Source organism: Melospiza georgiana, chromosome 6 (assembly GCF_028018845.1).
Source record: "Melospiza georgiana isolate bMelGeo1 chromosome 6, bMelGeo1.pri, whole genome shotgun sequence".
NCBI lineage: Eukaryota > Metazoa > Chordata > Aves > Passeriformes > Passerellidae > Melospiza > Melospiza georgiana.
In genome coordinates, this window is record NC_080435.1 from 12,075,217 (window position 1) to 12,099,196 (window position 23,980).

At 39.6% G+C, this 23,980-nt stretch overlaps 2 protein-coding genes across 2 annotated transcripts in view; one reads left to right on the forward strand and one right to left on the reverse strand.

Annotated features, from left to right (window-relative positions):
• The window catches only part of PDHX (pyruvate dehydrogenase complex component X), a 33,294-nt gene extending 24,281 nt beyond the window's left edge, over positions 1–9,013 (reverse strand). Inside the window, exons 1-2 of the mRNA XM_058026053.1 lie at positions 8,892–9,013; positions 2,818–2,901 (exon numbers count right to left, since the gene is read on the reverse strand). Coding sequence (XP_057882036.1) covers positions 2,818–2,878 — 61 coding nt within the window. The 5' untranslated portion in view covers positions 2,879–2,901; positions 8,892–9,013. The remainder of the gene's footprint in view (positions 1–2,817; positions 2,902–8,891) is intronic.
• Positions 9,014–9,350: 337 nt separating this feature from the next.
• On the forward strand, positions 9,351–23,258 carry APIP (APAF1 interacting protein). Its single transcript, XM_058027082.1, has 8 exons — positions 9,351–9,455; positions 11,680–11,780; positions 14,632–14,680; positions 15,992–16,109; positions 17,164–17,299; positions 19,857–20,024; positions 20,559–20,681; positions 21,675–23,258. Exons 1-7 carry the CDS (start codon positions 9,351–9,353, stop codon positions 20,656–20,658), a joined length of 777 nt encoding a protein of 258 aa, XP_057883065.1. The 3' UTR covers positions 20,659–20,681; positions 21,675–23,258.
• Positions 23,259–23,980: the final 722 nt, after the last annotated feature.

Consider the following 23,980-nt stretch of genomic DNA (forward strand, 5'->3'; position numbering starts at 1 on the left):
TTTGCTTTTACACTTTAAACCAAGCAGTGTTTGCAACAGAAGTTGCCTGAACCAAAGCTCTCTGAAATTATATATACAATGCCCTTGAAAAATTTTGTGTGGGGTTCAGGTTTTCTGTTTATTTTTTTTTGGGGGGGTTTTTTTGTTTCTTCATTTGTTTGTGATTTGGTTTTAATGACTGAATTCCCATAGCTAAGCTGAATGGTTAGGATCTCTACTGAAGCAGAGTTTCCTTCCAGGAAATCCAATTGGCATCCAGTAGCCTTGGTGCTCTGTTGAACTACTGACAGACAAGTATCCAAATCACAAGATACAAACAGCATTTCTTAATGTTGCAAATAAAATCAGAGTTGACTGAATAGATACTGAAGTCCCTGGAGCTGATGTCTCAAAAGGTAGCAGAGTTGCACTGCATGTGGATGCTGCCAGCACTGTTGTATATTCTGTTTTCTGCCCACATTAACAAGAGGATTTTGGTCTCCTGGGCTGTCAGTCTACCAGCTTTCATCAACGTTAAATTCATACATAATAAATACAAGTTTTTAAAAACAGTTTTCTCATTGTGAGAATGACTTTATTACCCACAGGAATCAACATGAAACTGCATTAACAATGAGGAGGAAAAGTAAAGCTATCAATTAAATTCAGTGCCCTCCCTTCTGTAGTAGTGAAATTATCTGTCCATCCTGTGAAACCATGAAATGAAAACATCTGAGACTTACACAAAGAACAGAAAGACTATCAACATAGTATTATACTGACCCCTTCTGGTTATACAGTGGGAAAAAAACATTTTGTATGCAAGCAGCTTGCTTCTGTCAACTGCTTAAAAATATTTATTTTCTTGGACATCAGATTGTCAAACATTCATAGCATTAACACTGATTTTACATGGCAAACACTCTAGAGAATTAAGTAGTTAAGAGCACTCCTTAAATGTAAACATTAAATCACTATTTTCTTCAAAATTCATCTTAATTATGTCTTTATGTTTATTCTCTAGACTGTTAGAGGAAACAAAAGTATTGATAGGAATTAATTATGGTCATAGACGTGGCCAGTAAGACAAAATACTCTATTTGGGTTTGGTCTTCTTTCTAAATAGAAAATCAAGCAATAAAAATACTAACATAGTTTTCTTTCAAAATCTAATAATCAATTAAGACTTGGCTGCAATTTAATTAAAATAGGTGTGAAGCTTTTTTTTTTTCTTTTGTGTTAGGGTGGAAGGCTAGTGGAAAGACTGAGAAAAAAATTGTATAGCTTTTACATTGTAACACTTTTTTAATGAGCAAAGTGGACTCATTCATGTTGGGAGCAAACTGGAATTTACTTCAACTCCTGCCATGCTTTCTTTGTTTTCTCTTGCAATTTTGAATGCTATAATTACTGTAAAACAAGCTATTGTTGATATTTAAATTTTACAACAATTGACAACTAACAAATATAAAAAGGACTTTGGATCATTCTTTCCTCTCTGCATCATCTTGGACTTTATTAACTAAAGCTTCAAGTTTCAAGAACACTGGTGCAATTTTTTTTATTGACATAAATTTCTGAATTGTTCCCAGTAAATTCTGCAAAATTCTTACTAAAAGTTTCATGAGCAAAAGGCCAAGTCCACTACTGGAGCAAGAAGCTGTCTTCCAGCTATCTCTCAAAAGGTATTCAAAATGTAGGAAAGCAACACTCTCCAGTAACACAACAATGGGAGCTGTACCAACACCTGCAAGGATAAGCCAAAGGAAAAGGTTTATCTAGGCACAATAGTCAAAACATTTTAGCTATCCAAATTGTGTCTGTCAAAGATAATCAGCTTTAACATATTTTCTTTTCTCCAGATGTATTCATCTTTTCAGGAAATCTAAAAATGCCTGTGAACAAGATATATTCCTACTGCTATCTAAAAGCCTACAATGCACAATGAACAATACCTATCTGGAATCCAAAACTAAAGTCAAAATTCAGGTTTGATACTAAATTGAAGAAGGGACAGGGCAGGAGTAAACAGGACAAAGGTCTCCTGACAGAACAGGAACCGCTGATTCTTCTACAGATCATTTTTTATTTACATACAACCTACGTGAAGGCAAAACTTGACTTTCATCCAGACTTTTTATACAGTTGCTCCAAAATATTTTAGCAGCAGCACATAGTTGTTAGAGCACAAAGTTCAGGCTTTTTTTGGATGAGGAGGTTGGCTTTCAGTTTGGGTTCTTTTAGGAAAAATTTCCCCATTTGGTATTAGGGTTATGAAAGGAATCTCAATTTCTCTCAATTTTAACTGTAGACTATAATTAAGATATTAGAAAAGATATTCCAAAAATAGCATATCTTTCATGGTATTCCATAACACAGCAGAATAATGAAAGAGACCCTCCCCAAAGTCAATGGCTCTCAGACTTCCAAAGCTACTGAGCAGCATGACAAAACTGGGAAGTAAAAACAGCACACACACACACACTCACACCCTGGAGGAGCCTAATGGAAATTTTTCAAAAATATGATCAATGCAACCTTTTGGAAGACAATGGAGCAAAAAAACATTTCAAGAATGCACAATTTCAAAGCAGGTATAGTTCATGATGACAGCATCCCCACACCAAATACTTTGCTTCAAAATACTGATCTATACTATAGAGCACTATACTGATCTATAACCAGGAAGAATTACTGATCTATAACCAGGAAGAATTATCTTATTTTTTATTTCTCTTATTTTTGTCTTCTTTATTAAGAATTATCTTATTTTCACAGAGTAGATTTACATAGCTGAAAAATTACAAAGAAATGTGACCACAGAAAATGCTATCTTACCTTCCTTTTTTAACCATTTCACGATGTTTCCTTCTTCCATTGTTGGAGAGAGTGCAGGCATAAGAACTTTGATACCAGGTGTACCTGCAAAACAAGCATGTGGTTATCTCAACAGGTACTTTTTCAGTATAATTCTTTCCTCAGTTAACTGCGGATGCTGATGACACATCTCTTTCACTGATTAAGTTTGTTAATGTTTATTTATCCTTTTTACTATAAAATTATATCTACTTTGTAGAAATTGCTTGATTTCAAGTTTCAGTGATTTTGTCTTGGCTCAGTAAACTCATTTGCAGAAGCAGCACTGTGTAAGAGCAACTGTGTGCCATGTTAGTGGGATTCTTCTGAGGGTAGAGTGCAGGATACAGCACAGAGCTTGGCTTCACAGGAAATTACACATCTTGTCACCTGATCCCCTACACCAAAAAGGACATTAATATGAGGGAGAGTACTTTTCTGAACTTTTAGATATACTTATGAAAAAAAAAATATTTCTAGATCCATTTTGTAAAAGCAGCTTTCCAGTACCTGATTTTTGAGGCTCTTTCTTGAACCATTATGTCTGAACTTGTGTTACAGAACAGAAATAGACACACAGAAGGTACATTGTATACAATGGCAAGGCTTATTTCTGTTTCATATTCCCTTTCCTCTAATACCCAGCATTAAGGATTGCTGTCATTCTATAGCAAACAACACCACATTTCTCCTAGTTGCTGTATTGCTTGGAGTAGTCAGAAACAGCTAAAAAAAAAAAAAAACTTAGAAATTAATAATTTTTCAGGTTTTTCCTTATTATCTGCTTTTCAGCTCAAAATTCTTCTAAGTTTTTTTTTTTCCTTGCCCCCTTTTTTTTTTTTTCCAAAAGCTGTGCTAAGGCACATGAAGAACAGGGAGGTGATTCAGGACAGCCAGAACAGCTTCACCAAGGGCAAGTCCTGCCTGACAAAACTAGTGGCTTCATGGGATAGAATGACTGCACCAGTGCACAAAGAAGGGCTATGGATGTCACCTCTCTGGACCTACAGCATTGTTCTCTGTAAATTGATGAAAGAAGGATTTGATAGGTGGACTGTTCTGTGGGTGAGGAATGGGTTGGATCTACAAGGTAGTGGTCATCATCTCAATGGTCCCATGGACACTGGTGACAAATCTGTTAAAGGTACTGGCACATGAAAAGCTGTGATGTGGCAGGTTGTGGCTCACAGCCCAGAAGGCAAATATAGCCTGGGACACAAAAATCAGTGTGGCCAGCAGGTCAAGGGCAGTGGTTCTGCCTCTCTGGTCTGCTGAGATCCCACCTGGGGAAATGCATCCAGCTCCTGAATCCTCAGCACAGAAAAGGCATGGATGTGTTGGAGGGGGTCCAGAGGACAGCCACAAAAATGATGAGGGAAGAAGCCCCTCTTATATGAAAAAAACATCAAGAAAGTCAAGCATTGTATAGTCAACCCAGGACATCAAGGTTGTTCAGCTTGGAGAAGGTTCCAGGGAGACCTTACTGCAGTCTTTCAATAGTTACTAAAGGGGTTTTTAAGACAGATGGGGACAGACTTCTTAATTGAGCCCACAGCAACGGAGCAAGGGGTAGTGGCTTGAATTTTAGACTGGCTGTAAGGAAGATTTTTACAATGACAGAGATGAAACATAGAAACAGGCTGCCCAGAGTGGTGGTGGATGCCCCATCACTGGGAGGTTGGATGGGGCTCTGAACATCCTGGTCTATTTGAAATGCCCCTGCTCATTGCAGGAGAGATGGACTAGATGACTTTAAAGGTCTCTTCCAATCCAAACCACTCCATAATTTTTTTTTAAATGTGACATGGAAACATTGTACCAAACCTCTGCTGACCTAAGCAGCCATCAAAGATCCTGACATTTTAAAATGCACCAAGAGCAGAAAGTTAGTTATTCCCTAAAGTCCTCAAGACAGCAACACAATCAGGATAATGCTATCAAAACCACTTGAGTTTTGTGGAAATGAGCTCAGTTGCATGGTTGATGTTCCCAGAAGACTGCATGAGTAAATGCACTTTTTTTTTCTCAGTCTTTCCACAGTAATTTCAGTTTAATATTACTCATGACTGCCATGCTTAGAAATGTATCCAGACAATGTTCCTTGTAACACTCACAATTTCCATCTGAATTACCTCCATGCATTTTCTTTAAAAAGTTTCCTGCAATTTCTCATGTAGGACTAACAAACAGAAAAATGAACTGTGTTATGTATGTGAATGCATACCTGTGTTCATTTCCCAAATAAGCATTTGAAGTATGATTGACAAATTAAAGTATGAGTTAACAATTGTTTTGTACTATACATATTTACCCAAAAATAATATTTCTCAATAACAACATGTAGGAAACATTATACATTACATGACACATTATAGGATGCAAAGTGTTCTCAGTTTCATTAGTCTAACTTGACAAGTCTGACTCTGACAATCAAAACATTATTTTGAACTCATATCCCACAAATATCTAGGTTTACTGAGAACTAGTGGACAGACCTCATTTTAAAAAGTGAAAATAATCCACATTTTTAATGAGGAAAAATTAATTTTTAAGAACAGTGGTTCACATTTCTCTTCCATGAAGAGCTACTTGATTCATTTCCCAGAATATGCTTTGTACTTTGGCACAAATGCAAAAACTGAGCAACAAATTTGTGCCACAATAACATTTTCCCTTCAATGTTATGAGCAAGTACCACAAAATATACAATCCATTCTGGTCCTTTCATAGAGTCAGAAGAGGAACTCCAGCAGCACCTAGCCATGAAACTGACAGATAAATAAAGCTGGATACAAAGTAGAAGACAGGACCTTGTGCACCCATCTAATGCTTATTCCAGAGAGGCCCATGCTCAGAGAAGTTGAGTGCTGTTGCAATTAAGAGCTGTTTTAGTTGCCTTTGACTTAAGGATCATACACAAACCAGGCTTCACTGTGCCTCCTCAAAGTAAAGCAACCTTACAATGTCGAGTTACCTCCACCAGATATTATTTGCCTTCATTAAATTAAAAAAAGGGATAGTGAAAGCAATCACTGCATTTACATAAGTTAGTTGCACTGTACAGGCAGCCCTTACAAGCACCTTGGGAAGTAAATATTGCTGCTTTGCAACTGTGGGTCAGCAAAAAGTTCTGGCAATTTGCACAGAATCTCCAAGGCTAAGCTCATTGGCAGATCAGAATTTAAAAACATAAGTAAAACTTCTGAACTTCCAGTCACCACCCACTGATTTTTACTCTGTCAACTGCAGCTGTGTTATTACACTTCAAAAATGTGAATATGAAAGGAGGAAGACTCAAAAAGAACCCAAACAAACTCCACAGAAACAAGAGATTGCTATTTTAAAGACATCTCTCTGTGCATGGAAGAGAATTTGTTCCTGGTGACACATTTTATCTGGGGAGTCTGGCAACATTTCTGCTGCCTTCCCTCTCCATGAAGGCATTCAATGCAAATTTAACCTGTCCCACCAGAAGGATATTTCATAACTTCCTACACACATTCTGCAGTCAGTAGAGAGTTGAAAAATGTACAGCAACTTAACACCAATTATAAGATTATGAAACATTAAAAATAAAGAAAAATTGACAGACTTTAACATAAAGAGGTCATGCTATTCTATCTTCTCTTTTTCCTATTTCTCTGTGACCAGCAACTAGGAATTACATTCCGAATTAATTGTTTTAATCATGCAAAACAACTTTTCCTTGACCAGCACCACAAGCAAGGACAGAAACACAGAAAGAAACAAAAAAATTCATGTGACTTGATAAACTAGATCCACATGAACCAATAGTGGTTCAAATAGTGACTTTTTCAGAAACAGAAAAGCAGAGAAATAAAAGCAATGCTAAAATAAAATTTACTTAAACTTACATTGTCAAACTAGGAACCAAGGGTGAATTTTATGTCCAAATGAGTTGTATTTTACCAGGGAATTTATGACTTCTCATCTTTAATTTTAGAAGCAACAATGAAGTTAAGAAAAATGGTATCACTAAAATACACACCACCTTGGAAAGCTGTAAGTACACTAAGAAGGGTTGAATGAGGAAAGCCTGAATGAGTTAAAGCTGTGATCTACCCACCCTAACACTTTAAAGCTTACTGTAAGGAATTAAAAGATATTAGTCACTCGCCTATCCAAATTTAGAAATTTAATTCCCGCTATAAATTAAGTAGTCTCAACATAAAAAACACAACCTGTCTGGGAGAACTGTAGACAAAGTTCTTTAAGGAGTTAAATATTAAGACCAATTCAGAAGCAGTTTATCATGCATTATATTATATTTGCATACTATTATATGTAGAAAGAAGCAAGCTTTTTCTAATAAAAACTGGAAATAAATAACATTTATTTCAAGAAAGGGATAGACTTCCCTGTATCACACACAGCAGGTTTTACAAAGGAAAAGATTTTCATACTGCAAAGTAGCAAAGGCAACAGTGCTGGAAAGAAGAGGATGTCAAGGTGATGAAACTGTCTCTGAACTACCACTGAGTTCTATTACACAAGTTTAATGAAAGCTCACTGTTTTGTAAGTGCACTTAAATCTCAAAGAGTTCAGGTTCTTCATGCTCAGCATCACACCAGGACCTCATGACAATGCACTTGATCACTGCTTAAATGTTTACAAGTTGTAACTTACAGAGCAAGTAGGGAAAGATCAAATTTCATTTAAGGATGCATAACTCTTCCCACGTCTCTTAGAGACAGAGGAAAACGTGGAAGGGTAAATGATCTGCCTGATATCCTGAAAAATACATCTTGAAAGGGTGCTGTCATAACCTCACACTTAGACTTCTATGTAGGAAAGGATGCCAGACATGCAATCAATAAATTCTGGTTTTCCCTTAAAAAACCAAATAGAATTGCATAAAAAATACATCACACACCCTTCTCCATTACCAGGAATTTAAACATTAAATGAAACATTACCAGGAGAATAAGATGACTAAAATGTAGTGGAATTACCAAACATGGACCAAAATAACCAAATAGAAAAAAACTTTCTTTTTCAGTGCTTAGCTATACATCCACTTAGAAGCATTCCTGTTTTCAATGGCGAGAACTTTTCCTTATCCACAACAAAATATTTTCATATTTGAAGGCTTAATTTTATTTTCCTCTGTAGATTTCACTTTCTTCCTTTTCTAGACCTTTAATAACTCTCACATGTCTCTCCGAGTTCTCCTACCAGCTCATCTCCTACACATCCCAATGTGCTTTCAGTGCCTCCAGAGACCGAGGCAAACAGCCCCGTGCTGGGCGGCTCACGCAGCTCCCGGGGCTCCTGCCCAGCTGTGCCCAGCTGTGCCCAGCACACCGCGGGCCCCGCTCGCCTCCCCACCCCGGGAACCCCCGGGCACCGCAGCTCCCCGTGCCCCTGCCCAGCTCACGGGCAGAGGTTCGTGTCCCGGGGAGGGAGCCCAGGCTGGAGCAGCTCACGGAGGGCTGTGGCACACGGGAGTGAGCCCGTGCTGGAGCAGCACACGGAGGGCTGTGGCACACGGGAGGGAGCCCGCGCTGGAGCAGCACACGGAGGGCTGTGTCACACGGGAGGGAGCCCGCGCTGGAGCAGCTCACGGAGGGCTGTGTCCCGGGGAGGGAGCCCATACTGGAACAGGGCAGGGGCTCCGGCTCCGCTCCCCGAGCAGCGGCACTACAAGTACGGGATGAACCGACCGTAACCCTCGTTCCCGTCTCCTTGCGCAGCCGGCAGGGAGGAGGCAGGGCAGGGTGAAGGAAAGGTGTTTTGGGTTTTTCTTCCCCCTTTTGCATTATCCTGCTCTGATTCTGATCGGCAGTAAACTCAATATCCCCAAATCGAGTCTGCTCTACCCACGACAGTCATGGAGTAGTGGTGTCTCGCTGTCCTTATCACAGCACCTGAACCTCCTGCTGTATTTTCTCTCCCTGCCCATTCGCGGAGGGAGCTGTGGAGGAGCTCCGCTGAGTACCTGACATCCAGCCAGGGTCAACCCGCCGCAGCCACCCGCTCTCAACCTTCTCTCCTCGCAGACGCACCCAGAGCAGGGCACCAGCCCGCCACTCACCCAGCAGCTCCCAGGTGCCGTGCAGGTGCCTCCATCCTGGCCGGGCGGGCAGGGAGAGCCCCGCGCCCAGCGCCGAGCGCCCGGCCCGCAGCAGCCGCAGCAGCCGCTCCCCGCCGCCGCTCAGCCACAAGGACGCCGCCATCTTCCCCCGCCCCCCGACCGCGCCGGGGCTGCCCCGCTGCCTGCCTGAGCAGAAATAACCGGGCACGCCCCCGGCGCCGCAGGGCGGCCTCAGCGAGCCCCCGCGCCCCGCCCGCGGCACCTGCTGTGGCATTGGCCGCCTCGATCGCCCCAGGCACGGGCGAATCTAATCGCGCGGACACCCGCGCCCAGCCTGGCAGGTCGTCCCCGGGGCACACCCGCCTCTCCTCTGGTCCCTGCCGGCTCCCGACCCGGGGGGAGAGCAGCGATCTCTCCGTCCCGCCCGCCGCGGCTCGGCTCGCTGCCCGCGGCCGGGCCATGCCCAGCGCTCCGCAGGCGCCCGCGCGGCGCCCCAAAGAGGCCCCCGAGCAAGGACCCCGCGCTGGCCGCGCCATGGCGGCCTCCGGCGGGGACGCGGTGCAGGTAACGGGGCCGGGGGGCGGCGGGGCCGCGCCACCGCTCCGAGAGCCCCGGCAGCGCGGGGCTGGGCTGCTCCTGAGCCTCGCCAACTGGCCAGCAGCCTCGCAGCTGCTGATTAGGAGGGAGCCCCTGGGAGTACTAGTGGATGGCAAGTTGACTGTGAGCGGGCAGCGTGCCCTGGCGGCCGGGAGGAAATTCAGGCAGCGAGATCCAGGCAGAGCCAGTGTCCGGCACTCCAGGAGCAGTGATCATAAGCTAAAACACGAGTTGCACCTCAACGCGGGCATGAACTTCTCTACGCTGAGGCTGGCAGAGCTCTGAATAGGCTGCCCGAGGGAGTCCGGGAGTCTCCCTCCCTGGAAACATTCAAAAGGCAGCTGGAGGCTTTCCTGTGTCACCTGCCTTGGCCCGGGGATTGCACTGAATTGTCCCCAAAGGTCTCTTCCAACCCTGGCTATTCTGTGCACCTATATAAACGTGTTGTAAAATTTAGTCCAATTTCCAGAATGTTGCCAGCTGTCAGTCTGGCTTCTACAGGACTCATGGTTCTTTTTGTGTTAACTGGAGTTGTTTAGGTTTGTTTTGTAATTTGGTTTTCTTTTGGGTTTTTTGGTTTTTTTGAATTGGTCTTTGATTGGGGTTTTATGTATCGTCACAACCAGAAGATGAGCTGACAGTGCTGTGTTTCATCAAACACTGAGCATGTGGAGGCATTGCCTGGACAAGGCTCAGACACCTCTCCAGTTTGTGTGTGACACTGGTGGAGAGACCAGCCCAAGCTTCAAAACCAGCCAGAAGTGACAGCAGGGAGATGAGAGGTATCAGCAGCCTAGATAATGTGGCCTGCCAGGAAAGTGGGAAAGAATCCAGTGCATCATAAACAAAGCAAAGCTAAAAAAAAGGCAGTAGACTGAGTTGTTGTAATACATGAAACATTGTCACAGTGTAGGTGAGAGGGAAGACCATCTCCTGCATGTCCATCATCCTTGGTAAGAGAGAGCAAATCTCACTGTCACTGCAGGTTGTAAAGATGAGGTTGGAGTAGGAAGGAGATTCCAAACACTGTCAAACGTGCCCCAGGCTGCCATCTCCAGGAATTCACCTTCCCACTCTCCACTGCCTCTGCCTCATGCTCCTGTTCCATCCCCACCCTTAGCTGTGCAAGTCCAACACCAAGTGGAAGCATTTCTTTCTAAACATCTCAGCAGAGGTATTGGCACCCATAACCACTGCCTGCCGTTTTTGCTGTGTGCTGCTTTTGCTTTGGGTCACTCTATTCTGTTGGTGTTGACAAAATACTCCCCCCCAAGGTGGATTCTTGCTGCTAAACAAAATATTTTTCTTGGAAATGGTTTTGATGGGCATTAATGACTAGCGTGAGCAGTAGAGCAGCTAACCATTTGTCATTTTAGAAAAACTTTTAAAGCTTCTAGTTGCTGCAATAAAAAAGAAGAATCCCACATAAAAGCACACCATAAAAGCAGCTGTTTTACTGTGGTAATGTAGGTAGAAACCTTACCTCTGACAGCAGAGATACCTTTGGTTAATATATAGATATTAATGCAATAAACAATGGAATATGGGAAAAATGCAAGATGGATTTTTTTTTCCTCCTAAAGAAATATTAAAATAATGCTATTTTCTTTCTGACTAAACTGCATGTAAAGTAACTTCATGTAGTAAAAATGTAGGAATGTAAAGTTCATAAAATAATTTGCATATATTTTCTGTGGTATGTTTGAGTGCTGTTTAAAAATGTGTATTGACTAATAGAGTCTGTTCTACTGAAATTTGTGAATCAAGCAAAATAAACCTACAGAAAAACTGATTAATAGGAAAAGTATTAGTCAAGCTTTAAAAAATTGGTAATGTTAGATGCATTTGTTTTCCCTTCTTTGTGCAATAGTCCATAATATAATCCTGCTGGTATAATATCTATGGGCCACTGCACTCAAACAAATTTTAGGTGAGACCTTTCCTGTGAAGGATAGTCAGACTTGCACCTTATTTGAGGTTTTGTTTGTTTCAAGGTGTGATGTCCCTGGCAGAGCAGTAAGGGCATTGTGTAAACATGCAGTTATTTTGTAATTGAAATTCATTATCATAAATTAGACCATTTTGCTGCAGTATGAATGTACTAATCCTTTAAACTCAGTTTGAGAGCTTGAAATCTTAGGTGTGAGGTGTTTCTGATGGTTTCTCATTTATTTATTTATTTTATTTTTAGGATGGGTTGCATCCAAGGAATCTTATCCCCGAGCTTTGTAGGCTGTTTTATGGTTTAGGCTGGGTAACAGGAACTGGTGGAGGAATCAGCTTGAAACATGGGTAAGTGATGATGAAAGAGAGGCAATGTGGTGGTGAGAGAGAGGTGGCTGTGTTTAGTACTTGGTGAGGGCTTTTCAGCTCCATGAGAAGCGTTTGCAGGTTGGGAGTGGGCAAGAAGTTAGAGGGGGAAATGAGCAGTGTGCCAAAATTAACCATATAGGGGGAAGGTGAATAGTCTGAATTAATCGTTGCAGTCCCTTCAATGGGGAGAGACAACTTCAGAGAGTGACCTTATCCTGTCCTTTTTCCTAACTTTTTTAAGGTAGATGAATTGCCTTTAAAGAACAACATGTTCCCCCTTTTTCACTTCACTGACTATGGAATTTAGAGTGGGTTACATCAGGCACACGGCTTTCAAATGCCTGTGGTTAAATAAGATCAGTCTCACCCTGGATGTGTTTTACAGGCCAGATATTTCCTCTGAGAAGGAAATTGCTGTTGCACTGAGGTGATTTCTGAGGAGACAAATACTTTACGTATAATTAAAGCACAACAGGTAACAACAGTTTTTGGTGTGTGTCTCCTACGAAGAAGCACCACTTGGTGTTTTAATTTGCCTGGCTCCCACCTCTTCATAATCTCCAATCCTTTTAGTGGGAACAGAGCTCCTCTCAGTGGCCACTGAAAAGAAGTCCTCATTGTGCAAAGAGCCTTGCACAGTGCCTGCAGTTCTGTGCCCAGTCACCAGGCTGTGACACGACCTTGAGAGGGTCTGACCTCTCATTTTCTGGTGTACACTTGCATGCATACACAAACAGCATTGCTATTCAAAGATGTATTATATGTATGTATATATGTATATATATGTGAATAAAAGACCCTAAACGGTCATATTTATACTGTTTGGACTTTGTGCAGGTCATTTCACCTCCCTCCTTGATTTTGCATGGAAAGCCACAACAGTAATAATGAATGAAAGTGGTAAATTCTGTGGGAAGACCTTTCTAGCACTGATTTGTCATCAGTACCTAAATGTAGCCTATTTTCTTTGTCATTGCAGTGCAACTCCTGTTGGTTTTGGCAAGACAACTGGCATTATCAGAGAATGCATTAATATAGTTTTCCTTAGTAGTTCTATAGCTTGTTTACTTGGCATTGTTAGAAAGGAAAATGTAAAGGAACAGTTGAAATTTGATTCAAATATAACAACTGTTTTTACCAGGTAATCTTAATCAGCCTTACTCACTGTGCAGTTCATATCAACTATCAAGGAAAGCAAATGCCAATTTGGACTTGGCATAGCATGTTAAAAATGGATGTAGAATTCTTTGTGAGGTATCTTGTCTTTGAAGACTTTATTTTATCATCAGATTTTTCTCTTTCTGGTTAAGTTCTAAAAAATAAAAAAATCTGGTTTAAGAAAAATTGTGTGTCTGTCATAAGTAACTGAGTTTACCACTTAATTTCTTATCTTGCTCATACAAATGAATCAAGACTAAATTAATGCAATGCCAGCAGTGCTAATTCATGTATGTCAAAAATTATAAATATGATAAAGCCACATTTTTCTGTGCTTCACAGACATTTTACTACTATGAATAGTATATCATCTTAAGAGTTTTATTTTTGGAAGAATTAAAATCATAGAATTGTTTAGACTGGTAAAAATCCTTATATCATTGAGTATCCAACCATAAACCTACCACTGCCAAGTTCTCCACTAAACCACATTCCTAAGCACCATGCCTAAAGGTCTTCTGAAAACTTCCAGAGATGGTGAGCCACCTGCTTTCCTGGGCAGCCCATTCCAATGCTTGCTAACCCTTTCAGTGAAGAAATTTTTCCTGATATCCAGTTTAAACCTCTCCTTATGTAAATTGAGGTAACTTCCTCTTGTCCTGTCACTGGTTACCTGGCAGGAGAGCAACCTCACCTGACTACAGCCTCCTTTCAGGCAGTTGTAGAGAACAGTGAGGTCACCCCTGAGCCTCCTTTTCTCCAGGCTAAACACCCTCAGCTTCCTCAGCTGCTCCTCACAAGACTTGTGCTCCAGACCCTTCTCCAGCTCCATACTCTTATCCAGAACTACAAAGATCCCATGGTCCATAGGAAACGTGTCTGTAACTTGACTAATTATTCACTAGATGTCTCTGTGCTCCTGAATTTAGTACATGACTGCTGAAGTCAAATAGTGATTGCAGTTCAGAGAGAGAATATAGTTGGGGTTTTTGTGTTAATAATGAAAAGAATGCAGTGCCATCTTGAAATCATTTCAGTTTCAGTTTTTACGGTTTTTTGTTCATGTAGTCCTTGCAAGAAGTGATGCACTTCTTAAATTTCAGTCATTTAATTACACTGAATTAGTGCTATCTGTTTATCAACACAACTAAACATGGAACTGCACTAGAAACCTAACCTGTGCATTTAAAAAAAAAAGTATTTACAATGTTGAATGTTGCAGATAATTATTACTGTTTAAAGATATTTTATGGATTTTTATGTAGTGGTTTTGTCCCCTGCCTTGTCACAGATCAGTATCTGTTTGCAATTTCTAATTTATTTTTATTCTGAATTCTAGGAATTTGAGTTTGAGTTACTGCAGGGAGAGGCTGTTTTTCTTTGTTGGAAAAATAAGGCTGCACTTCTTACTTGTGTTTTGGATATCTGTCAAATTGAAAGCAGGGTTTTGTACCCCTGCAAATTAAAGGTTTTATTTGCCCTTGTACAATTTGGTTCTATTTTTAAAACTATCTACCTGTCAATGTATGGAAAGAATAAGAAAGTTTTTTAATTGTGAGGGTCTAGATTTGCTATTTCCTTTTCAGTGGCTCAAGAGCTCGAATGCCTTTCTGGTGGAAGAGCCATTGCTCAGCTGTGTTTACTGATTTTTCTCATCTGCAAATTTTCCTAGGGATGAAATCTACATCGCTCCTTCAGGAGTCCAAAAGGAAAGAATACAGGTGTGTTAAACTGCTTTTACCTCAGAGCTCATCTTGAGAAGGATGAAAGTGCCGTTCTTTAGTTTCATTTTTCCTTATGTGAAGTTACAAACTTGTTATACATTTGAAACAACTGCTGATTTCTCCCAGTACTCCACTATGATAGGAAGCCAGTATGTGTTTCAGTGGCCAGTGTAGATTAGTCTTGATGTTCTCCTTGCTTTAAATTCACACAAAGCAGCATGAGAGTGGAGCATTACTCCAGTCCAGCTTTATTCCTTGTCATGCTTGGTTGGCTAGACCTGTCTGGCTACAGTTTCAAGTTACCTGTGTAAATAGACATTAACACCTCATTGCTGTTTATTTTCGTTTGAGTGATTGCAAATATTTGTCTTGATATTCTCAGTAAATAACTGGGCTCTCCCCATGAAAAGGTGACCTTGTCTCTCTCTCTGCTTTCCAAAAAAACCCAAAATGTAAGAGGAGGGGGGAATGCTAAACAATACCTATTTTATGACAGCAGGAACTCCCCCAGAATAGAGTAATACATGGAAAGGATTTGTCAGCTCATAAATCTGAGGATAAGTACAGTGAGGAGGGAAAGGAATTTCTTCTCTGTTAGAAACTTGGGGTCTTAGAGCAGCGTTTGCTGGGGATGTGCAGAAGTAAGGCAGGCAAAAGTATGTGAGATAACCACAGTGCTCTGGTCTGTGCTCACAGTAACAGCGGATTAAGCGCAGTCAGTGAGGAAATATCCTGTAATTGTATTTTCTGCTGATTTTTAAAATAACATTAAAATTTTATTACTATCCTGAACAATTCTTTGTACTATTATGAATAGCTAATTGATGCAAAGGCAACATTAATGTAAAGCTACTAAAAGCAAAGTTTAAAAAGAAATAGTTCTACAAGTTAGATGTATTATTTTTTAAGTTTAACTTGTGTCGTTTGTTGGTTCTTTTAAGTAGGGCAGGAAAAGTACATCTACATTTCTTATTTTGAATCAGTTACTACTTTTCCTTTTGATCAGTTGTTATTACTGAGCTACACTATCTCCTTTCTGAAAAAATTGTAGTTTTACAAGTATCTGCATGGCATCAGTCTGAAGAAAAAGAGTACCTAATACTAATTTCCATTACACAATGTTGGTAAGTACTATTAGAAGCTGGAATAAATGTGGAGCATTACAGCACTTTTACAAAGTTCAAATCACATTCTGTATTAAATACATGGTTTGTATATATTTGTTTCCCTAGAGGGAAAACAAAACTATTTGAGGTTAAATATCAAATAAAACTATCACAGATTAAAATAATTTCTTCTTTCTTACAGCCAGAAGATATGTTTGTTTGTGACATGAATGAACAGGACATCAGTGGTCCTCCACTGCACAAGAAACTAAAGAAAAGCCAGTGCACACCTCTTTTTATGAATGCCTACACTATGAGAGGTATGTAGCAATGTTTGCAGTTCAGCAGTGACTGAAACACTGTATATGTACATCCACAAAATTGCTATTCAGTACCATATTCTTTATACATAGAAGTTACAGTGAAATAAACATGAAACTATAAAAGAAATTGATATGCAAAGGTATATCCACAGTGGGATATAATCCACAGTAACATCCTGTCAGTATCATTTGCAGTTTAATCTTGTCTTGTAGCTATGCCTGTGATCATGTTTTCAGCACTGATTTTAGTGCAGAATATTGGTAGGTTGCAGGGGAAGCCCAGGATTACAGCAGTTTTACATCAGTGGTTTTGCCAATTCAGCTATTACAGTTTAAATCCTTTTGCATCCGTTGGCTGAGATTAACAGTTATAAAATAGGAATAGGTGAAAACAGCATGAAACTTTTCTTTTGCAGGTAGATAGTAATAGAGAGTTTTTGATGTGTAAAATTTACACATCTGTTATTTTAGAAAGGATTTCGGGAGTCTCTTCTGGTCTTCCTGCACAAGCAGCTTACATGTGTCCTCAAGGAATAACAACGTTGCATCTTTATAAGTAGATTATAATTATTGTCTACCTATCTTTCCATCATGACACAGTAAGATGATGATTTTTTTCAGAGAATCAGCAGATAATTGGGGAAAACATAAAAAGAAAGTAAAAGGCTTTAAACTTTCATTTAACAAATAAGTTCAGGTTATAAATTCCTTATAACCTCAGAACTCTGATAAAATTAAGAGTGTGTCAGTCATTGTAGTATATAAAGAAATGTACAAGTAGTGTTTCTGCTTGAATTTGTACAAGCAGTGTTTCTCCTGGAATGTGTCACTAACTGAAAGTTAACACAAGTGTCCTAAGACAATCCATACTTATCCCTTATGAATATTTACCTCATACCTTCATTTAAGTTACTGTATATTTTCCTTCTCTTACAGCAGATCAACATTTGCTAGTATGCCTAATCAAAGGAAATGAATCTAGTATGTGAATAAAATTTTCATAATAGAGACATTTTAAAATTAATTCTGAATTTTCTTTTTTTGCTCCTAGGGGCAGGCGCAGTGATCCATACACATTCCAAGGCTGCTGTTATGGCTACCCTCCTTTACCCAGGGAGTGAGTTCTCTATTACCCATCAGGAGATGATAAAAGGAATCCAGAAGTGTACTTCAGGAGGCTATTACAGGTACTTCTCTATATTTAGGAAAAGAGGTGTGGTGTTTGATCGTTTGTTTTCAGCAATATCAATACAAGTCATTTGAGTTATATACTTGAAAGTGTATAATACAAAGTATTAAGAATAAGAAGTAAAAAGACCTCTGGAATGGATGAGTCACCACTGGCTTTCTGTAAGATCTGAAGCCTGTGTAAGAGATCTGAGATAAGATCTTGTACTGCCAAGGCTGCTGTGGTCTGTTGAGCTACAGGAAGGAGCCAAATAAAGAGCTACATCCTGAGATGTTGCCACATCTGTACAACATTCAGCTGTAACTGGAGCCAGCCAGCACCAGGTTGGATTGATAGCATGTACAAACTACATTTGGGTGGACTTCACATATCACTGCCTGTGCTAGTTTGGGGCATGTTAAGAGAGTAGAGGATTTCAGATCTACTTGACAGAGTTTGAAAGAAAATTCAGAATAAACAGCTCATTAAAGACAATGTTATTACTTTTCAAGGATGAGCTCTGAGGTAAGTGCTGAGTTATTCCAAATTATGTGTGATGGCTTGTTTTGAGGTCTCCACCCACAGAGTGTTGAATTGGGATCTGCAAACAACACTTATATAACATGTGACAAGGAGATGAGAAATTGAAATGCTAAATTCTTTCCACTTTTTGATGTTAATTTTTGTATCTAACTATTGCCCTTTGGCAAGGGAGAAAGCCATATGTGATTTTACGCCCAGGCATATTTTATTCCATTTTGGTTGACTTGCCAACTTTACTTTATTGTCACCATTAGCATGTGCATTTTTAATGTGGTAAAATGCAAACCCTTGTACTCAATTGTCTAACAACATTGTTTTTTTAAAAATCCACAACAATTTTTTATATGCATTTTGAGCTCTTAAGCACTCCTAAACGTTAGTCAGGAAACATTGGATTTATTGGGTTCCATGCCTCCCAGTTTTCTGTGTCATTCTATTAATTTACCCGAAAAATCCAAGAAATCAAAGCTCCAGGTTATATGTCTCAAAAGCACGTGTTCATTCACACTAGACTGATCCCACTGGCTTGCCTCACACCAGCCTCCCCACTGAATTCAAAGGAAAAATGGGTCCTTGGATTCAAAATACAAAATGGCGCTTTGCAAAAAAGGGATTGCGTGTTGTTTCTAGTTACATAAATCTTTTTTGGAAGCTGTCCAGGAAAATGCTACAGATAGAATAATCAGAAGTATATGTTGGCCTACATATGACTCCAGTGATGCCACACTAGTTTTACCTTTGATTTCCATAGAAGGAGAATTAGATCAGTAGTAAACGGGTTTGAAAGTCAGACTGTCACAAGGTATTTTACATCCATGTTTGACTAAACGTAGGCTGCTTATATTTCAATTTTTTAAAAAAAGAGATCCCAAGTATTTAGCTCATTCAGAATCTTCTTGACATTTTTTAGGTATTAGTTCTTGATAGAAAGCTTATAGTCCTGGTTAGGAATCAGTTATGATATTTACAGCAGCTTCCATGCTCAAGCAGAAAGCAGAACCTAGGAAGCCAATCCATTAACTCATTTGGCCTCATTAACAAACACTCAAAGTGTAATTTTAGTATTCCAAATTCATAAGAGTCAGAGCTTCAAATACCACCTCACTTTCTTCATTCACTCTTTTTATAGCCTTCCTTGAGAAAGTGTCAGCATTGAGAACCGTAAGAGATTAGACTTTATCTTCTGAATATTTGATTTCAAATATAAGCTGTTGATGTTGGGTTTTTTACCATTGCTTTCTTTCTGTGTTTCACAAAAGAAAGTACTACTAGCATCCACTCATGAAATATCTATGTGATCTCAATGATAAATCTGAACCTGAGCTGGGGACTTATTAAAACTATTTAAACAAGTTTCTGCTAGTGTTAATTAAGGTTTAAACAATGCCAAATATCCCAGTCCTCCTTCAGAAGAAACTCTTAGGCAAGTTCCACTGAGTAACGTGCATCATCTTGTCTTTGGAGCTGGGGTTCTCAGGCTCTCTTAAGATCACATGTAGCCCACCAATGACTCCATCACAGAGAATTTATTTTTCATGTGTTGACTCTACTTTCTATTTATATGCCTTAGCAGGACAATCTTCCAGGGGCTTTTTGGACTACCTAAATTGTTTTTTTTCCAACAAACAGCTTCATTTCCTTCTATATGATATGATTCTTTTAAATAATTTAATCTGAGGTAAAACTTGTAGATGATGCCAGTACAGGATGAGAAGTTTGAAAAAGTTGTAAAGGGACCCAACTACAAAGTGATATGGGAATAAACAGCTACACCTAATAGATTACTAAGTGATGTTTTCTTTTTGTCCCTCAAGTGTAGCTCAGGCATTGCCAGCGTAATATGTGTTTGGGAGTGAGAGATGTTCCTGAGAATTCCTGTGCTACAGCATCACTCATAAGAGAAGAGAATAAGATCAAGTGCTGAGAATTAAACTTTTTACACAGTCAGAGGATAATTTCTTTCTTCGGGAAAAGTTTCATACATCCAAGCACAGGGTTTTTTTAAATACATGAAGATGTCCTTTTTTTTCTAGATATAATGATACACTAGTGGTTCCTATTATTGAGAATACACCAGAAGAGAAGGATCTCAAGGAGAGAATGGCACGTGCAATGGAAAAATACCCAGACTCTTGTGCTGTGCTGGTCAGACGTCACGGTGTTTATGTATGGGGAGAGACGTGGGAAAAAGCCAAAACTATGTGAGTACAGTTCAGGAATATGCTGTCTCTTGCCTCAAGATCTTAATGAACTTAATGCCATGTATATTTCCAGCCCATGGACAATGATCCAGAGTATTAGGACCTCACTGCATGTATAGAGGGCTTTTGGGAATGGATTCATCCATGATTCCGTTGCTTGGTTTTCCTTCCATATCAGTGCTGTCTGATAGGGTTGCCAACATTTTCCTTTCAGACAAGTCAACAAATCCCTTCTCATATGAAACATGCAGGCAGTCTCTGCTTTTATGTGACACCTGCCAATACTGTTTGTGTAGCCCGCCCTAGTCCCATTTTTGGAATTTACCTCATCTGCTGATGGAAATGCAGCAAATAAATATTATGTAGGAAAGTGGCACTTTCCATTCCACAGCATTGGAAATAAACAATAATAGAGCTGTCCAGTCAGACTATCACATTGGTGATAAAATCTTAAGGAAGGAAAATACTAATTTTCATAAAACATGATAAGGCTTGAGCTTTACTTACATTGCATTTTTTCCCTATTTATTTTAGGTGTGAATGTTATGACTACTTGTTTGATATCGCAGTGCAGATGAAGCAGCATGGGCTAGATCCTTCAAAACATCCAGCAGGAGAAAATGGGATCTTGTAAATGTCAACAACATTTATACTCAGGTGTGAATTTATCTGTAAAGCTGATCTGCTTGGAGGGATAGACTATAGATGACATCATCACTTCAGTCTGCTTTCCCACTCAGGAAACTTCAGTATTGCTCATCTTCCCCCAGTCTGCTCCATTACCACTGCAGTTGTGTCTATGCCTGAAATAGTGCTCCTTTTCCACACAATGCAGCAAAATATATATATATATATATATATATATATATTAATAGCTAGGTGTGTCCAGTGGATCTTCAGTGCCAATGTACAGCATGGAGTGTGATTTCTTTTTAAAACAAAATAATATCAAGCATTTCCAGAAAAGCCAATGGACTAAAAAGGCCAGAGCCTAGTGAGCTGATATGGACAGAGATGTCTAAACACCCACATTTGTTCTGCTTGCAGGATCAGGTTTGATTTCAGACCATCTCAGTGATATTACTTCAATGTGGCTGCTTGAGTTTCACTGATTAGTGTTAGCTGTTTACCTCATGTAGGAAATCACATTAACTTTCTGTTTTCTACTATAGTAATAATCAGTTTTGAAAGTTTTCATAAGAAATTTTTGAAGTTAAAGCCCAAAGATAATACGATCAGGGTACTCTACCTGAAGGATACCTGAAACAATTCTCACATATGTACAGCTTGGTATGGCAAAATGCAGTGGTAGCATAACATTTCAGAGTTGGAAAATACAAATTTAAAGGTAGCAGTACTGAGATTATAAAGGAATTTCTTGACCAAAGCAGTGGGGCAGGAGGTGTGCTGTCAGTGAGCCTCTGCCTTAGCAGGCATTCAGGGCGCTGCTGCTGCCTGCAGTGATGAAGACACGCTGGCTGCCACTCCTGCACAAAGCTACCTCATGGCCCACAAGGGCCATTCTAAAATTACTTCTCAGCCCCTGCAATTGGATAAGTTGGGCTACTATAGTGGCACTAGTATTCCTTTGCCTATTTATGTTGACAAGTTTTAGAGTATTTTTGCTTTTACTTTGTTTCTCCTGTACAGGTTTCTTACATGATGATGGGAGTTCCAGCTTTCACCCCACATTACTGAAGCCAGAAGGGGGTGCTGATCCTCAGCTGATTGACAATTGAGAGCAGCAACTTTTAACTGTTAAATGCACCCAAGAATTAAAGGACAGTTAAAAAAAAAAAAAAACTTCTGAACAATCATTGCAATTTCCAAGTCCTGTCGAATGCCACAGTAGAAGGAATGAAAATTCAGATGCAAAAATACTTTGAGAAACTTTGGAGAACTAATGTCCCATTTTGCTTTTGTGCCTTAAAAATTCATATTTCAACAACCTGCACTTGTTGATCCTGCCCTAATGCTACATCATTTAACTTGAAATAAGTCTGCATTTCTGAAAGTTATTGTAGCTTTTATTCTTCCAGAAAAAAGTGACGACAGCCCCTTAATTAGAAGTTAATAAAGTTTAAAGCATTGTTTGAACTGTTGATTCCTTCATACCATGTTTGTGTTTATGTTTTCGGGGGTTTTTTTCTTTTTTTAAATTAAGCCTGTAGCATATGTATTTTTAAACTCTCCTAATTGTCATTATAATGAGAAGGAAATTTTATAGCATGTATTTTGCAGTTGTTACTGAGGGACTGCTCTGGGTCTTATCTTTTTAAATTCCTTTACTTTGAATAACAGCTTTGTATGACCTCTGCTTAGCCCCCACCCCAAGGTAGATTTAATCAACCTGCTCATTCAAACACAGTCTCGCATAATTATGACAGAATCTTCTTTCAAAATCTTCTGGACTGGCCCCCTGGTGGCATCAGTGTAAGCTCAATTGACCAATTTTCTAACTGGATATTGAGACCTCAGTCCCAAGGGTGAGCTGAGCCAGGCTAAGTGCCAGCTGGCCCTGGTTTCTGCTAGGGGCTGTGCATTCCCACCACTTCCGTTTCCATCATCTCTGGCACTTTTTTGGAGCTTCCATGAGGTGAATTAACTCTTCGGCCTAAAATAAAACTACTGTGGGAGTGAGGGAAAAATTGTTTCAATTATTTCCTACTACTAAGTCACTGATAAAAACACTGAATCGAGTCAAAGGTGGGTCCAAAGAGAACCTAGAGCCAGGGCAAGAGGAGATGGCTGATGCCAAAGATGGCAGACACCACTTCCCCCTTTTCCGGGGGATGACAATTAAGGTCAGTGTTTGTGTACCTTAGGCATGTTTGCCCTTCCCTCTTGTACCTCTGTACCTGCAATGTGCAACTTTTAACCCTTAGGGGGACCTTGGTTATGGTAAATAATGGTTATCACTGAGTAACTACAGGTTGTTTGCTATATGTTTATTGATACATTTTTTCATTATTAGACATTTCTCAGGGGCAAATAGTTTGTCACATTCCACATCTTCTGAGTGTATGTGTATTGCAGTAAGAACTTGTGTGAAAATGCTATTTTTTAGACCAGAGGGTGACTTTGGACAGGCTGCTTCACTTAAGCATAAAATATCTCTGACGTGTGTTCAAGACTTGAGAGGTGCAGCTGACTTTAAGGGAAAGCAGACTGTAATTCTCTCAGCTTTTCTTCCCTGTGGATGTACTAATAAAAACATTTCATGTGACAATCCAATTAGTCTTGAAATCTAGCTGCCACCTATTGATTGTGACCTTTAATTATTTATTTAAACTGTCTGATTTTTGCAAAAAATAACTTTGTGTGGTATTCTGATTATGATTTCAGAATAGGTGATAATTGTATCGTTCCATGATACTGATGTTTTATAAGGATGAAGAACATTTTATATTTGATGGTTTTTTGTTTTGCATACGTAAAGACAAACCATAAAAGAACACTCATGAGGAAAGGTATTTTTTGCCAAATATATTCCTCTGGGGTTGTGTGAGTTACAATATTCACTTTCTCATGCAGCTACAATTTGCTCTGTAGCCTTTCTAAATTCTGTAAATAATCACATTTCTACAGTAGTAGTTAAGTTATTTCATACAGGATTCCTAGATGCTCAGAGTCCCATTTAATGATTTGGAAATTAGTTAAATGCACCCTTCTCCTGTCTTCTCATATGAATCCTCATCAAAGAAATTAATGCCTTCACAACTCTGGTGGCTTCATAACCCTGTGAAATGATTACTGTTTCCTGAAGTGCTCACAAAGCTCTGGCAGTTCAGCTCTGATTATGTAGAACAAAAATAGGAAAATGTCTCATACGATTCAAAGCTTATTGACTCACATAATTTTTAAGTCTATCTCTTTTCCTGATGTGAATATTAGGCTTTTAAGCCAGCTAGGTGTTTTTCTGTGTTTGCAGCAAAGACTTGATCTCCACCAAAGCT